The sequence below is a fragment of the Erythrolamprus reginae genome, chromosome 2 (assembly GCF_031021105.1).
Source record: "Erythrolamprus reginae isolate rEryReg1 chromosome 2, rEryReg1.hap1, whole genome shotgun sequence".
NCBI classification, from domain to species: domain Eukaryota; kingdom Metazoa; phylum Chordata; class Lepidosauria; order Squamata; family Dipsadidae; genus Erythrolamprus; species Erythrolamprus reginae.
The window spans coordinates 243,873,821-243,890,253 of record NC_091951.1 but is presented as its reverse complement, the minus strand read 5'-3'; the positions used below and the strand labels follow the sequence as shown (position 1 = coordinate 243,890,253).

The 16,433-nt window shown below is 37.6% G+C and overlaps 1 protein-coding gene across 2 annotated transcripts in view; it reads right to left on the bottom strand.

Moving 5' to 3' along the window:
* TMEM38B (transmembrane protein 38B) overlaps positions 1–15,731 on the bottom strand; it is a 55,351-nt gene extending 39,620 nt beyond the window's left edge. The window contains exons 1-2 of one of the 2 annotated variants that reach the window (XM_070742378.1): positions 15,564–15,731; positions 2,602–2,758 (exon numbers count right to left, since the gene is read on the bottom strand). In XM_070742378.1, coding sequence (XP_070598479.1) covers positions 2,602–2,758; positions 15,564–15,672 — 266 coding nt within the window. In that variant the 5' untranslated portion in view covers positions 15,673–15,731. Of the gene's footprint in view, positions 1–2,601; positions 2,759–15,555 lie in introns of both variants that reach the window. The other variant, XM_070742379.1, reaches the window with a different exon arrangement.
* Between the last annotated feature and the right edge of the window lie 702 nt (positions 15,732–16,433).

Sequence of the window (16,433 nt, the reverse complement as noted above, 5' to 3'; positions counted from 1 at the left end):
GGAGGGTCTTGTTGGCAATGGACTGCAGGTAGTCCTTGATTTATGACTGTAGTGAAGTCTGCCCATCACTGCCATAAATCATGACAATTTCATGACCTCTTTTGGTCATTAAGCAAATATTGCAGTTGTTAACCCAGTTCACCTATATATACAGTTTTACCAAAAAAAACCAGAACAGTTTTTGGCTTTTAGCAAAACTGACATACAACAGTCAAGTGACCATGGGATAATGCAGATGGCCATAAATGCAGCCTGCTGTCAATGCTTGAACTTTGGTCATGTGGCCGTGGGGGCGAGCAACCATCAGAATTTCAAATCTGGGTCATAGAACACTCCAAGATAAGTCCACTGTAACTTCAAATCAATAAGCAACCAGCAGTAATTAAGGAGTAGCCAGGACTGATTATGCCAGCCCATCAGGATTATTTGTGTATTTTATTCATTTATTAACTCAATTTATATCGCTATGCAATCAAAGGATTATTGAAAGTTCACACGCACGCACGCACACACACACGCACACACACACACACACACACACACACACACACTTCTGATATAGAGACACAGACAGACAGACAGATAGGAACATGTATTTGTCCCCAAAAACCCTCTGGGAACACTCTGTCTTTAGCTTTTTCTAGAAGGCAAATAGTGTTAGAGCCAAATAAACACCCAACAGGAAACCATTGCAGAGGGGCAACCACATGCAATCCTCTCTCCCTCATAATAAATCTGTGCAAAATTCATGGAATGTATTTTCACAATCTTGAGGTTAACTAGAAGAGCCCTCAGTGGTGCAATGATTAAAGTGCAGTATTGCAAGCTACTTCTCCTGATCACCAGCTGCCAGCAGTTTGGCAGATCGAATCTCAGTAGGCTCAAGGTTGACTCATCCTTCCATCCTTCCAAGGTTGGTAAAATGAGGACTCAGATTGTTGGGGGCAATATGCTTACTCTTTGTAAACTGCTTAGAGGGGGCTGTAAAGCGCTGTGAAGCAGTATATAAATCTAAATGTTAATGCTAACGCTAACTATATATTGTTAATTGTTGGTTTAATGTCCATCACTGTCTATCAAATGCTTATTTATTATTATACAGATTCCTACTTTATTTCCTAGAAATCCAAAATGCTTTGTAGCTGATAATTAAATAATTACTGATTAATGGTAGTTAGAACATAATTCAATAATTAATTATTAAATAATTAGTAATCTCTAAATGTACAGTGGAACCCCGACATAAGAGCTGCTCTACTTAAGAGCAACTCGAGAGAAGAGCTGGGAGGGGAGAGATATTTTTGTTCTACTTACAAGCCCAAATTCGAGATACAAGCGCCAAGGAGCTGTCTCCTGAAGCCAAACGCTAACTTCCGCGTTCGGCTTCAGGAGACAGCTGCGAAGCGGCGCGCGTGTTTTAAAAGGATGCAGCCGGCCTGGGGGGCTCGGGGGGGGGTGCTTGCAGCTTTCTTTCTTGCTCTTTTTCTTTCTCTCTTTTACCTTCCATTCCTCTATTTCTTCTTTTCTTTCTCCTTCCCACCTTCTTCACTCCCTCCCTCCCGTCACTCATTTCTCTCTTACTCTCCCCTTTCATAAGTTTCCTTGCTTCCTTCCTCTGTTCCTGTCCCTTCCCCCTTTCTTTCTTTCTTTCTTTCTTTCTTTCTTGCTTGCTTGCTTGCTTGCTTGCTTGCTTGCTTGCTTTCTTGCTCTTTTTCTTTCTCTCTTTTACCTTCCCTTCCTCTATTTCTTCTTTTCTTTCTCCTTCCCACCTTCTTCCCTCCCTCCCTCCCTTCACTCATTCCTCTCTTACTCTCCCCTTTCATAAGTTTCCTTGCTTCCTTCCTCTGTTCCTGTCCCTTCCCTCTTTCCTTCCTTCCTTCCCACCCTCCGTCCATTCATTCACCCATTCCTCTCTTGATCGCTTAAAGCCGGTCCCTGGTGCAAAAAGGGTTGGGGACCTCTGTCCTACAGGATTGGGTGGCAGAGAAGTTGAACATATGTAAATTTAAAAGTTTAAGAAAGTTTACAAGTTAAGTGAAAGAAACTTCATTATTCATTTATATGTACATGTACATTTCTTCATTAAAAACATGTCTTTCTGCATAATTTAGACTAACTTTGTGAGTTTTTTGAGGGCTGGAACCAATTAAAATTATTTACATTAATTCCTATGGGGAAAAGTCGTTCGAGATAAGAGCTGCTCGACTTAAGAGCCCAGGTCCGGAACGAATTAAACTCGTATCTCGAGGTACCACTGTATTTTAAAAGTCTAGACAGTTCCTTGTATTTAAAATCAGACATTGTTTAAATTATCCACAAATCTTTCCATCAAAAGAAGACTTTTTGTTCTTTGTTCAACGAAAAAAAAGCTTTTTCTAGGGGGAGAGGGGTTTTTTCCCTTTCCAAATTACTGATAGAGCTGTAAGCATGTTTATGCAAATTAACTCTATTAACAATCATAAAATTCATTGACAGATTTCTTTAAGCAGATGACAACTTTAAAACGAACTCTTTATAGCATGGCTTGAAGCCATATAAGCAATAACTGAAAATATGTATTAGTTATCAAAAAAAATGCATTATATATTAAAAGTTACTTACCAGACGGATGAGGCAAGGAGGACACCTGTGGTGTTGGCAAGAAATGCAATGGGAGGTTCTGCTAGCATCAGCGAAGATAATATGGACCCACCAAAACAGTAAAGCATAGCACTAAACCAACACGCAAGTGGGCTGTCATAGGCGACTTCAACTACTCCTGAAAACAAGAGAAGATACAAACAGCTCTTTATGAAGAGTATTGCTTTTAATTTGCTGCAAAAGGAGTACAGCCAACAAATGGCTCTTTAAATTCCCTGATGGGCTAATAGCAATAGCACGTAGACTTCTTTACTGCTTCACAGTGCTTTACAGACCTCTCTAAGAGGTTTACCTACTGCCCCCAAACAATATGGGTCCTCATTTTATTGACCTCAGAAAGATGGAAAGCTGAGTCAACCCTGAACCAGTCAAAATTGAACTTCTGGCAGCGAGTACTGAATTAGCCTGCAATACTGCATTCTAAGCTCTGTACCACCCTATTAATTAATTAATTAATTAATTGTTTAATTATTTATTTATTTATTTATTTATTTATTTATTTATTTATTTATTTACTTATTCATTCATTCATTCATTCATTCATTCATTTATTCATTTGTCCGATACACAATACATATGGAAGAGAATAGACATGAAGTAATATATATAAAGATAATATGTAAAAATAGAGGAGAAGATATATGAAAGGAAGAAAATATATATGATATATGAGATAAAGGAAAGACAATTGGACAGGGGACGAAAGGCACACTAGTGCACTTATGTACGCCCCTTACTGACCTCTTAGAAACCTGGAGAGGTCAGTCGTGGATAGTCTAAGGGAGAAATGTTGGGGGTTAGGGGTTGACACTATTGAGTCCGGTAATGAGTTCCATGCTTCGACAACTCGATTGTTAAAGCCATATTTTTTACAGTCAAGTTTGGAGCCGTTAATATTAAGTTTGAATCTGTTGCGTGCTCTTGTGTTGTTGCGGTTGAAGCTGAAGTAGTCATTGACCGGTAGGACGTTACAGCATATGATCTTGTGGGCAATACTTAAATCGTGTTTTAGGCGCCATAGTTCTAAGCTTTCTAGACCCAGGATTGTTAGTCTATTTTTGTAGGGTATTCTGTTTCGAGTGGAGGAGTGAAGGGCTCTTCTGGTGAAATATCTTCGGACGTTTTCAAGGGTGTTGATGTCTGAGATGTGGTATGGGTTCCAGACAGATGAGCTGTATTCAAGGATGGGTCTGGCAAAAGTTTTGTAGGCTCTTGTGAGTAGTCCCACATGTTTTATTTATTTATTTATTTATTCATTTATTTGTCAAACAAGTATAGTATTATAGTACATATTAACATAACATAACATAAGTAGAACGTAGTAATAGAAAGGATAATAAGACAGTAGGACAGGGACATTAGGCACATAAGTGCACTTATGCACGCCCCTTACAGACCTCTTAGAAAAGGGGAGAGGTCAATTGTAGATAATGTAAGGTTGAAGATTTTGGGGTTGGCGGAAGCAACAACAGAGTCAGGTAATGAGTTCCAGGCGGTGACCACTCTATTGCTGAAATCGTATTTTCTGCAGTCAAGTTTGGAGGGATTTACATTCAGTTTATATCTATTACGTGCTCTTGTGTTGTTGTTGTTAAAGGTGAAGTAGTCACTGACAGGGAGTACATTATGATGCATGATTTTATGAACAACAGTTCGGAGACCACGTAGTTGTAAATTTTCTAGATTTAGTATTTGAAGTCTGGAGGAGTAGGGTAATTTGTTACGTGAGGAGTGAAGGACTCTTCTTGTGAAGTATTTCTGGACTCCTTCGATTGCATTAATATCTGATATGCAGTGTGGATTCCACACAGGTGATCTATATTCTAGAATAGGTCTTACAAATGTTTTGTATTCTCTGGTTAATAAATCAGTGTTTCTAGAGAAGAAGCTACATAAGATTAGGTTTACAATTCTTAATGCTTTTTTGGCAATGCTGTTACAGTGGGCTCTAGCACTTAGGTCATTGGAAATGAGTACTCCAAGGTCTTTGACTAAGTGAGGGTCCTCTGTTAGTTCAGTTTTACCAAGTATGTATTTAGTATTCGGATTCTTTTTACCAATGTGTAGGACGGAGCGTTTGTTGGTAGAGATTTGAAGTTGCCAGTTGTTAGACCATTCAGCTACATGGTCAAGGTCCTTTTGAAGAGTAGAAGTATTGTCAGTGGTATTAGTTGTTTAATTGTGGCTTGTTTCTTAAGCCATAATGATCCTGCTATGCAGACCTGAGCAGCATGTTCTAAGGAAAATAAGGAACCCTTGGGTGGAGTGAACAGGTTGTTAATTAAAGCCATGGGAAAGGATGTGATGGTGAAATATTAAAAACCCCATCAAGTGGCAGAATGGCTTAAGAAAAATTGTGGAAGATATGCGTTGGATTCAGTGAAGGCAAGGAGGGATCTGTTTTTGAAACACAACAGAGTCACAACCTTCCTGACAATGTATACTACTAATAGTATCCTATATATCATGTATAGTAAACTCCTGATACTTCCTTGTGTTTCTCCCTTAGACAGGTGTTTTTCTTGTCCAATATATATACAATAAAAATGACTCATTAACTGGTTTCACTTACAAACCAACATTTTTAATGTAGAAATTAAAAGATTAGATTAGATTAGATTTATTGGATTTATATGCCGCCCCTCTCCGCAAACTCGGGGCGGCTCACAACAATAGTAAAAAAACAGTACATAGTAACAAATCGAAACCCACCAATCTAATTACAATTTAAGTTAGGAAATTCATAAAACAGTCCCAATATATATAAAAAACAGGCACACAGTCAATCAATCAAACGGCAAAACAACATGGGCAAGGGGGAAATGTTTTAGTTCCATAATGTCTGATGGCAGAGGTGGGTTTTAAGGAGTTTACAAAAGGCAGGGAGGGTTGGGGCAATCCTAATATCAGGGGGGAGCTGGTTCCAGAGGGTCGGAGCCCCCACAGAGAAGGCTCTTCCCCTGGGTCCCGCCAGACGACATTAAAAGGAGTTTATAATGTGTATTAATAAAAAAAATAAACTAATGCTAAATGCTATTAAATGCAGCCTTCAGATCTTTGTCTGGAGTGTGATGAAGTTGAGCACAATGTGGGAGATACAGTTTACATGAATTCGATCAATGTGGTGGAAACCTTGTTTCCGTTCTCTGCAATTATGAAAGGGATCATTGTACTACTCAGGGGATGAGGGAGTGCTAGGAGGGCCAGAGATGGTCAGAATATACAAGTAACTCTAGGAGTTTCTTAGGCAGCTATTACTGAACATGGATATAGCACTGGCAGAAATTCAGGGTGCTTGGGAAACAAATTCAATCCCAATTTGTTTTTGAATAAAACTAACTACCACAGCATTTGCTGTGGAAATTAACAATAGTACATCTTAGAGGAAAAACCTTGATGAACTCGATTATTTTGAAGGCAGCCAAAATGTGGTGGGGGGTGTTAAGAAACCTCTTTGTAGAAAATATCCACAAACTCCTCCATTAGCTTGAGTTACAAACAGCTTGGTCTGGAGAGCTTAGCTAGGAGGAACACAAATTATTTGATTTACTGTTGGAAGGTGTTACCTGATATAATTCGTATTCAAGAGACATAGTAACTGGAAATCTTGAATTTTAGCATCTGAAATTATGCTGTTGTTCATAAAGTCAAAGCACATTGCAGGGGGCAATAGTCTCTTGAAGGAAAGTTTAAACAATTCAGATTTGATTAACCTGAAATTTTAGAGGGAATTGCTTTGAAGAAATCATATAAATGTTTATAATTCATGTTTCCTGCTTTGTATATAATTGAACCACCCATTGATAAATTCAAAAGATTTTTTTTCTTAATGTGGGGATTTTAATCAGCTCTTTATGGGGCAATGGTAACTCAAATAGGAATGGGAATTATTGGACAACTTTAGAGAAAAGTTTGAGTTGATTCTTTTTAAGAATGGAACCCCCTCTCAGTTTGATTTGTTTATGCATAAATTTTCTTCTTTAGATTAAACTGTTTCCAGATGTATCCTGTCTTATTGTGGCTGGGAAATTCTCCAAGTCAATAATACAGGAAGTGATCATTTCCCCATTTATTTCTTATAGACAGGTGGGATTTTACTGATTAAGCAGAAGTAGTCCTTTTGTAGATTTAGCAAACGCAAATGGATTTCTTTTAGATAATGTAAATTATGTGGGATTTATGGTGAAAAGAATGATTGAGAGGAATTTCAAAATATTTATACTGTGCGATATAGTTACTGCAACTGATTAGACGATGCCTAATAGAATCTAAAAAAGAACAATCAGATGTTGGTTTCATGACCGGTTGCTGAATGTGCTAAATCCACATGAGTAGATTAAGATTTTCAAGGTACTGTATTTAGTTGCTGATGTTCACAACCAAGAAAAGAATGCTGCAAAGACAGAACTATGAGTACAGGGAACCTAAAAACCACTAAAATAGGGAAGTTCAATACAGTAAAAAAAAATCTGAAGACATCTTAGATATTAGCAAATTGAAATGGATTGGAATTAGACACACTCTCAGTTAGGAGATTATGCCGTTTACTATAGATAGTCCTACATTTACTATAGATAGTCCTACATTACCAACAATTGGGACTAAAATCTCAGTCGCTGAGCAAAGCCATTGTTAAGTGACATGTCATGAGACCAATTTGTTCAGTGATCACAATCCTGGTTCTCCTGACTGTGGTCCATCAGCAACTGCACAGGTCATTAAGCCTAGTGCAGAGAATGGTCTCCCAGGTATGGTGGGGCAAGGAGAGAACCCAGGCTTCTAAGTACGCTCACAAGACCAAGGTCCTTTCCACAATGGGGAGAACAATTATACGAATGAGGGTGTTTGCTAACATTTTTGTCAGATTTGAAGTACATTCTTCTAGCATGCTCTGAAAAAATAGGCTTTAAATCTGGCTAAATTGTTAGCAAATGTCATTTTCTGGAAGACACTGAATATATTGCAATTCTATACAATAGATATGTCTACAACCAAGATACCTTAGTAGATGATTTTCTATTTATAAAAACCTTTGAAGATTAAGTTAGAGCAGTTATTGGTTATTATTAAGTTGTTATCCTTGAAAAGAAGCAGTTTAACTTCCCAACCTTCTGGACAGCTGAGGAAGCCACCTAGTGACCTCAATGGAAGCAGCACAGCCAAAAAATTTCCCTCCTCTTTGGGAGTCTACAGGTTGGAAATAGGAGCAAAACACTTCTATTTTCCATACTTACAAACTGTACAAACTCAAAAGCAAAATTTGCTGCAATTTAAAAGCACAATCCCAAGTACCATTTTAGAGTAGCGCAAATGTTTTTTGCATTTTGGAAAGAAACTACTACTCCGGATTAAAATTCAGAAATATACAGGTATGTTCATTCTCAGCCTTTAAATTGTCTACTTATATGTAATGGAAAGATACATCCAGGCTGAAAATTTGGGTGTGTCTTAGAATGTAGCTTTTTCCCAGTCCTAACTACCATAGCTCCTAACGATCTTCCCAGGTTCATAGAAACATAGAAACATAGAAGTCTGACGGCAGAAAAAGACCCCATGGTCCATCTAGTCTGCCCTTATACTATTTTCTGTATTTTATCTTAGGATGGATATATGTTTATCCCAGGCATGTTTAAATTCAGTTACTGTGGATTTATCTACCACGTCTGCTGGAAGTTTGTTCCAAGGATCTACTACTCTTTCAGTAAAATAATATTTTCTCATGTTGCTTTTGATCTTACCCCCAACTAACTTCAGATTGTGTCCCCTTGTTCTTGTGTTCACTTTCCTATTAAAAACACTTCCCTCCTGGACCTTATTTAACCCTTTAATATATTTAAATGTTTCGATCATGTCCCCCCTTTTCCTTCTGTCCTCCAGACTATACAGATTGAGTTCATTAAGTCTTTCCTGATACGTTTTATACTTAAGACCTTCCACCATTCTTGTAGCCCATCTTTGGACCCGTTCAATTTTGTCAATATCTTTTTGTAGGTGAGGTCTCCAGAACTGAACACAGTATTCCAAATGTGGTCTCACCAGCATTCTATATAAGGGGATCACAATCTCCCTCTTCCTGCTTGTTATACCTCTAGCTATGCAGCCAAGCATCCTACTTGCTTTCCCTACCGCCTGACTGCACTGTTCACCCATTTTGAGACTGTCAGAAATCACTACCCCTAAATCCTTTTCTTTTGAAGTATTTGCTAACACAGAACTGCCAATACAATACTCAGATTGAGGATTCCTTTTCCCCAAGTGCATTATTTTACATTTGGAAACATTAAACTGCAGTTTCCATTGCTTTGACCATTTATCTAGTAAAGCTAAATCATTTACCATATTACAGACGCCTCCAGGAATATCAACCCTATTGCACACTTTAGAGTCATCGGCAAATAGGCAAACCTTCCCTACCAATCCTTCCCCTATGTCACTCACAAAGTTCATGCTCCCTCCAAAGAAGGTTGTTTCCAGCCCTAAGTCTTTGCAGGCTTGTTTTCATTCCTATCCCTCCGAAAAAAGGCTTTTTCAGCCTTAACCAGGGGATAAAATAATGTGCAGAAACTAAACAGACATTAATGATGCTACCCGTATGAATATCAGGTAGGTAGATTTTTTTTCCTATTTTCCTCCCCAAAAAGTAAGGTGTGTCTTATACTCTGGTGCGTCTTATACTCCAAAAAATATGGTATATATACATATGTTTTGTCTTAATGGGATTTGGTGCTTTTTTGGTTAAGTTGTATTTTACACACACACACACACACACTACATAAACTAGTGTAGTATAGTAGTAGTTAAGGCAAAGAGTTAGAAGACCGGAGACCATGAATTATAGATTTATTTTAGACCTGGAAATCATCTGGGCAAATTTGGGACAGTCATATTTAGTCAAGACTAAATAGCTTTGATAGAAACATAGAAACATAGAAGTCGGACGGCAGAAAAAGACCTCATGGTCCATCTAGTCTGCCCTTATACTATTTTCTGTATTTTATCTTAGGATGGATATATGTTTATCCCAGGCATGTTTAAATTCAGTTACTGTGGATTTATGTACCACGTCTGCTGGAAGTTTGTTCCAAGGATCTACTACTACTCTTTCAGTAAAATAATATTTTCTCATGTTGCTTTTGATCTTCCCCCCAACTAACTTCAGATTGTGTCCCCTTGTTCTTGTGTTCACTTTCCTATTAAAAACAGTTCCCTCCTGGACCTTATTTAACCCTTTAATATATTTAAATGTTTCTATCATGTCCCCCCTTTTCTAAACTCTCTACATGTGATAATCCCAGCAATCGCCATAATGACTGGGGAAGGCAAGGATTACAATCCATGTAGTTAAATGTTTCACAGGGGAAAACAATGATGTTTTCTAACAACTTGTTCTTTTAGTAACTTTCAATACTTTAATGATGCTTCTCTTTCATTACAACAAAAGTTAGCTAAGAGCCACTGAATTGGCTCACAATCAAGATCAGTCTGCAATAAAAACAACAGAAATTATGGAATAAATTACTCTTAATCTGTTAACAAATAATAATACCTTCAGTCTAGAAAGACCATGGCATCATGCTCTGGATTCCCCAAAGCATTTATAATTTATCAAAAGCAGCCAAAAAGCTAGCTAGTTCTTATTCAGTGTGTAAATTGTTAAAATCTCTGTTTAATCCCAATGCATTAGCTGTCTATGAAATGTAAAGAACTTGAATGTTTGCAGATTTTTTTCCATAGAGACAAAATCAATAGCTCAACATTACTTTTAAAAGACTGCAAAAATAAAGTTGAATTATATACATAAAATCTGCATAAGTACACTTGCCTTTTACAAAATCAACCTATTGGACAAAAATGTCTTATATTTAAAGAAATATATATGATTTATTATATGATTTAAAAACCTGGTTGAGTCAGCAAAAAAAATGCAGTGTTTATAAATGTGATTGTCAGCCTTTTATGCTGGAGAAGTAGTAAACAGCAGGAATATTAGTGCAAATGCTCTGAACATCTCTCCTGTATTATCCTGATATAAAAATAATCAGGTTCCTTACTGATTATTACTATTATTGGTAAACCAGATTACTGAGATGAAATTATCGTTTAGAGAACTTAATGTTGCTAAATTATTCTTCTAAAACCTGGAGATTTTCAATTTATGAAGAGCTTTAGATTTGTGCCTAGGGACCCCTTTCTTAAAAGCCCCCTAAATGCAGAGAAACAAAGCTACATTTGCATTTTTGCAATTTATTAGGGATGGATCTCTACCAGCTGCCAATAAATTTATGTGTAATAGTACTGGGATGGCTTCCAAAGAAACAGTTTTTATCCTTTCTTTCTAAAATATTTTTTTTTAATCAATTTGGAAAAAGTAATGTTAGAAAATGAAACAGAAGTTAGAAGTGTACTGTCCCCGTGCAAAATTTTGTACATGCCATTGGACACCTTGGGAGCACTTTAGAACCTGAAATGGAGAGGCCAATGAACATTATTTTACACAATAATTACATTAGCATAAAAACAGCATCCACAACAGATGGCAATACCTTAATCTTTGAAACTCCATTTCTATTTCATTGCTCAGATAGCTTAGTGAACTGTATTCATAGAACTCAAACCTGCAATTTTTAAATATTTTTTTAACCCCACCTTGGTTTTATAAATAACTCAAGCTAATGAAGCTACTTAATACTTCTCCTCCTCCTATTTTCTACACAACAACAACCTTGTGAATGTGAATTGGGCTGAGAGAAAATGACTGGCCCAAAATCATCCAGCTGGCTTTCATGCCTAAGATGGCAATTAAACTATCACATTAGTATTATACAGTAAGTTTAAGTTACTAGTAAAACAATTTTTACGTTTTATATCCTTGCAACTTTAAATATTATAGTTTTGAAATTTAAAATAAAGTGAAATAGAAATATTAGATTTTTTTTTTTGCTTTATTTTTCAATTCTATATGCGATGGGGTCAACATCTTTAAGCACATTTTACTTACTTGTGAGGTTTAAATGTAGCAAACCCTAACCCAGATAATCATTTCTGAAAATCAGCTCTTTTCCTATCAGAAGTTTGAACTGGGAAGTTTAAAGTAATTTTCAGTAGGAAGAGGGGAGGAAGAACATTATATATAGCCTTCAAACCCATCACTCCCAAATATTCCCATATCCCTGCTAACATTAGATGCACAAAACAACCAATTCTTATGTTTTTATGAGTTATGAATTCATCAGATTCAAAATCATATATATATACCGTATATGTATATATAATATATATATTCGACACAAAAATATGTAACCCTTCCCTGGTGCAGAGCTGAAGGGATTGGATACTGTAGCCTAGAGGATAATTCTCTGCCTTACAAGGCAAAGGTTGCAGGTTCAAGTCCCAGTGGGTATGGCTAGCTGATGAGGCCAAAATAAGGCCGAAATAGATCTATCCTAGTCTCCCTTAATTTTCAAATTCAGCAAAAAAAACATTGTGGAGAGAGAGAGAGAGAGAGAGAGAGAGAGCTTGAGGTACTGCACTCTAATCACTGTGCCATCAATGCTCTTTAAACTTGTACTTACACTATATAAAAAGGTCCCCTCCCTGCCCCCACCCTATACAGGGCATTATAGACTTCTCCGCTCAAGTTATTTTCCAAAGCACCAGAAGGCAAGACAAGAAAAAATGGATGGAATCTAATCAAAGACAGAAGCAACCTAGAACTAAGAAATTCCCTAACAGTGAGAACCATGAACTATTAGAACTGCTTGCCTTCAGAAGCTATGGGTGTTCCATCATTGGAGACTTTTAAGAAGAGACTGGACAACCACTTGCTGGAATGTAGTGGTGGGCTGCTACTGGTGTGATAGGCGGCTACGCACCAGTAGTGGCCGCCAGATTGCACAATTTGCGTGCGACTAGTCCGGTGCCAGTCCTTTGGGTGCCACCATCTTTTTTCTTGAATTTTCATGAATTCCGCAAATGTGTGAAAACAAAGAATTGCCAAAATCTCTAGCATGCATCGCCTCACAAGATTTCAACGCCTTTTGCTTCCTGAGCAGATAGAGAGAGAAGGAGGGAGGGAGGGAGAGAGAGAGAGAAAGAAGGAAGGAAGGAAAGAGAAAGAAAGAAAGAAAGAAAGAAAGAAAGAAAGAAAGAAAGAAAGAAAGAAAGAAAGAAAGAAAGAAAGAAAGAAAGAAAGAAAGATGTGTGTGGGTTTGTGGTCTTTTCTCTTGTCATGATCTGTGGTGGCATTTTTCTCACCTAAATTTATTCTGAATTTATAGCTGAACTTTGAGCTCCAGTCCATAATAATAAGAAGTGAGTCACTAAAAGTTCCCAGTTTAGGTGGCCAAGGGACAGAAACAGGAATAGGACAGATCATTTCAAAAGAAGCAAACTCAATGGGTCTATGACTGTTCTCCTTGTCCACTTTGCCGCCCCTAGGGTTCCGGCCCCAAATATTTAGCTGACTTTTCTCCTTGGCTGAAACGGCCCTACTCTTTGACCTAGCCCCTCCATCCCAGATCCTTTGTCACAGCCCTTTCGCCAAATAGGCCCATAATTCCATTCACACCAGGTTGTGGGGCACACAGGTTACCAGGCAATCAGAGAAACAACAAGAGAAGAATCCCACCCCCTCTTCCTCATTCCTTCCTTTCCATTCCCCTCCACTCTATGTATGCATGTGTGTGTGTTTTAAAGTTAGACATAGATTCCAAGTGGCTTACAACATTTAAAAATTCATTACACAATAAAACCTATTAAACACCCCCTCACTCCCATGGCAGCAACAACAAAACAAATCAATCAGTTCCATCTACATTCACAAAATGCTTTTACATCCTTTCCGGAAAGCAACAATATGGGGGATCAACTGTACCTGGGTGTTTGTGAGCATGTGCATCCAAAACAATACAGGTAGTCTTCAATTTACAATTGTTCGTTTAGTGACCATTCAAAGTTACAACACTGAAAAAAGTGACGTACTGTATTGCCATTTTTACACTTACGACTGTTGAAGCCTTCCCCATGGTCACATGATCAACATTCAAAAGCTTGTCAAATGACTCATATTTATGACAGCTGCAATGTCCTGTGGTCATGTAAATCCCCTTTTGCCATCTTCTGACAAGCCAAGTCAATGGGGAAGCTAGATTCGCTTAACAACAGTATTACTAACTTAACAACTGCAGTGATTTTCTTAACTGCTGTGGCAGGAAAGATGGTAAAATGGGGCAAATTCAATTAATAACTCTCTCGCTTAACAACAGAAATGTTGGGCTTAATTGTGGTCCTAAATTGAGGACTTGGGACTGTAAAGGACAACAAAAATGGGTCAAATCAGAGCAAATATATCTAGAGATGAGGCAGATAAATAAATGTATGACTATTCATATGAAATATCTCCCTCAACTATGCGATCGTCTGATATTACACAAAGTTACCTTGTCATTCTGCTAAAAAAAATGAAGCTAATTCTCCCCATGCATTAAAAATAGAAAATTATCTCACAGATTAGTTCCTAGTGGAAGTTACATAAAAAGAACTCCAGAGTTGCCAAAAATCTCTCTTGCCTAATATTCTGCTTCTAAAAGTAACCTCTGGTAAGCAATTGACTTTATACTGAACCTAACACAAGTTAATTTCTATCAAACGCTATTGGCTAATCGTTGCAGATCTTCTAATCCTGCCCTTTTAAAAAAACATACAAATAAACAGTCAACAGCTTGCAAAATCTATGTGAAGTTTTGTTATCAAGAAAACATGACCCCGGACAATAAAAATAAAATCCTTCCAGCTAAGCCACTGACTGACAGGCATTAAATATTTTTTTCCCCATCAGATGTGTATTAAATTATTTGTGATCCAAATACACCGCTTGTATTGCTTTCATAGTATTACTGAGGTCCTTTCAACAATAAAACCTTTTATTTCCTGAAGCAGTTTGATCCCTTTTAGAAAATCGAATATGGTATTGATGCATTCATACGCTTTATAAAGAATGTTTTATTAGAATTTTATTGGAATTATAATTGTAATATAATTATTATAATCATAATTATAATAAATATGTATATATTATATAATAAATATATAATAAATATAATAATAATGATTGAAACATTTAAATATGTTAAAGGGTTAAATAAGATTCAGGAGAGAAGTGTTTTTAACAGGAATGTGAACACAAAAAGAAGGGGCACAATCTGAGGTTAGTTGGGGGAAAGATCAGAAGCAACATGAGAAAATATTATTTTACTGAAAGAGTAGTAGATTCTTGGAAGAAATTTCCAGCAGACATGGTTGGTAAATCCACAGTAACTGAATTTAAACATGCCTGGAATAAACATATATCCATTCTAAGATACAATACAGGAAATAGTATAAGGGCAGACTAGATGGACCATGAGGTCTTTTTCTGTGGTCAATCTTCTATGTTTCTATGTTAATTATAATAACCCTTTGTAAAACTGTTCATCAATAAATATCATGGAGTCCAATTCTATACATTAATTATGCTGGGTAAAAGTAAAATATATAGCCATTTTTATCAATCCTAATAAGCAACCTTCCAAAGACATAAATAGAATAGAATTCTTTATTGGCCAAGTGAGATTGGACACACAAGGAATTTGTCTTTGGTGCACATATGCTCTCAGTGTACATAAAAGAAAAGATACATTTTCTTTTATGTACATTTTTTAAATGAAGAAAATAGGAAGTTTTAATTTTTAATGTAAAATATGTTTCAACCTAAGCTTCAGCATAAGCTAGTCGTCTTCATATTAAACAAGGGTGAGTTGTAAGCCCTTAGGTCGCACTTGTAGGAATGCTTGTTGACTCTGAAGGAGCTGTGGTTGCTCCTTCGGGAAACCCCAGGATTAAAAACAACTTTTGTACTCCGGACCTCGGCCTACTTACTCACTCACCCCGCTGCTCCTTCAGAGTCATGATGGAAGCGGTGTAATGCGCTAAGTCAAAGAAGGGAAACATAGGCAAACGAGCGAAGTGCAGCGGCAAATCCCCCAAGAGCTCCATCGCGGCAGATTCTGACGCGCATGCGCCAATCCTTATCAAGTGGCGATCCCAAAGGCGAAGGTAAAGCTTGCCCAAGAAGGAGGCGGGGACCAATTTCAAATAAGGCGGGGTTAGAGGGGGGACTCTAACGCCCGCCCCGTTCTTTCACGGTCTATCGCCGCGCGCGAGAACGCGGGTATTGGAAAATTAAAAATCCGCCCCCTCTTCGCTCTTTTAGGTCAAACCGCCCGTCAGTAAAGGAGGGCGGAAGAAAGAAACTCGCGCCCACAATGATTGGTTTGGCTCGAATCTAACGTCGTTCTAGGACTGAAAGGTGATTGGCTGAGCTTTGTAAGGCGGGCCGTGAACACAGAATTGCCGAGGGTTTGCCGGGAGCGGGAGCGCGCATTTTGGGCTACGCTACGGTAATCGCTGGAGGCGCGTCTCGTTGAGATCCCTGAAAAGCAGCAGCCGTAGTTACTAATCGCCGGGTCTATGTTCAGCTTATTACCGACTTGGAAATTAAGTGAATGTTGCAAATTCAAAGTAATATATCCGTAGTTACACCATATGTTCAGAGAAAGTTGATTGAATAAAATGACTGTTTATGGTTTTGGGGTTTTTAGGTCTCAAATTTAATTAATTGGGTTAAGATATTTCATTTTGTTTTATTATATGTTGTACGCCGCCCCGAGTCCTAGAGATAGACGGCATAAATGTCCAATTAATAAATAAATAATAAATAAATATGAAAAGGTTCCCTCTATCCCCACCCTATACTG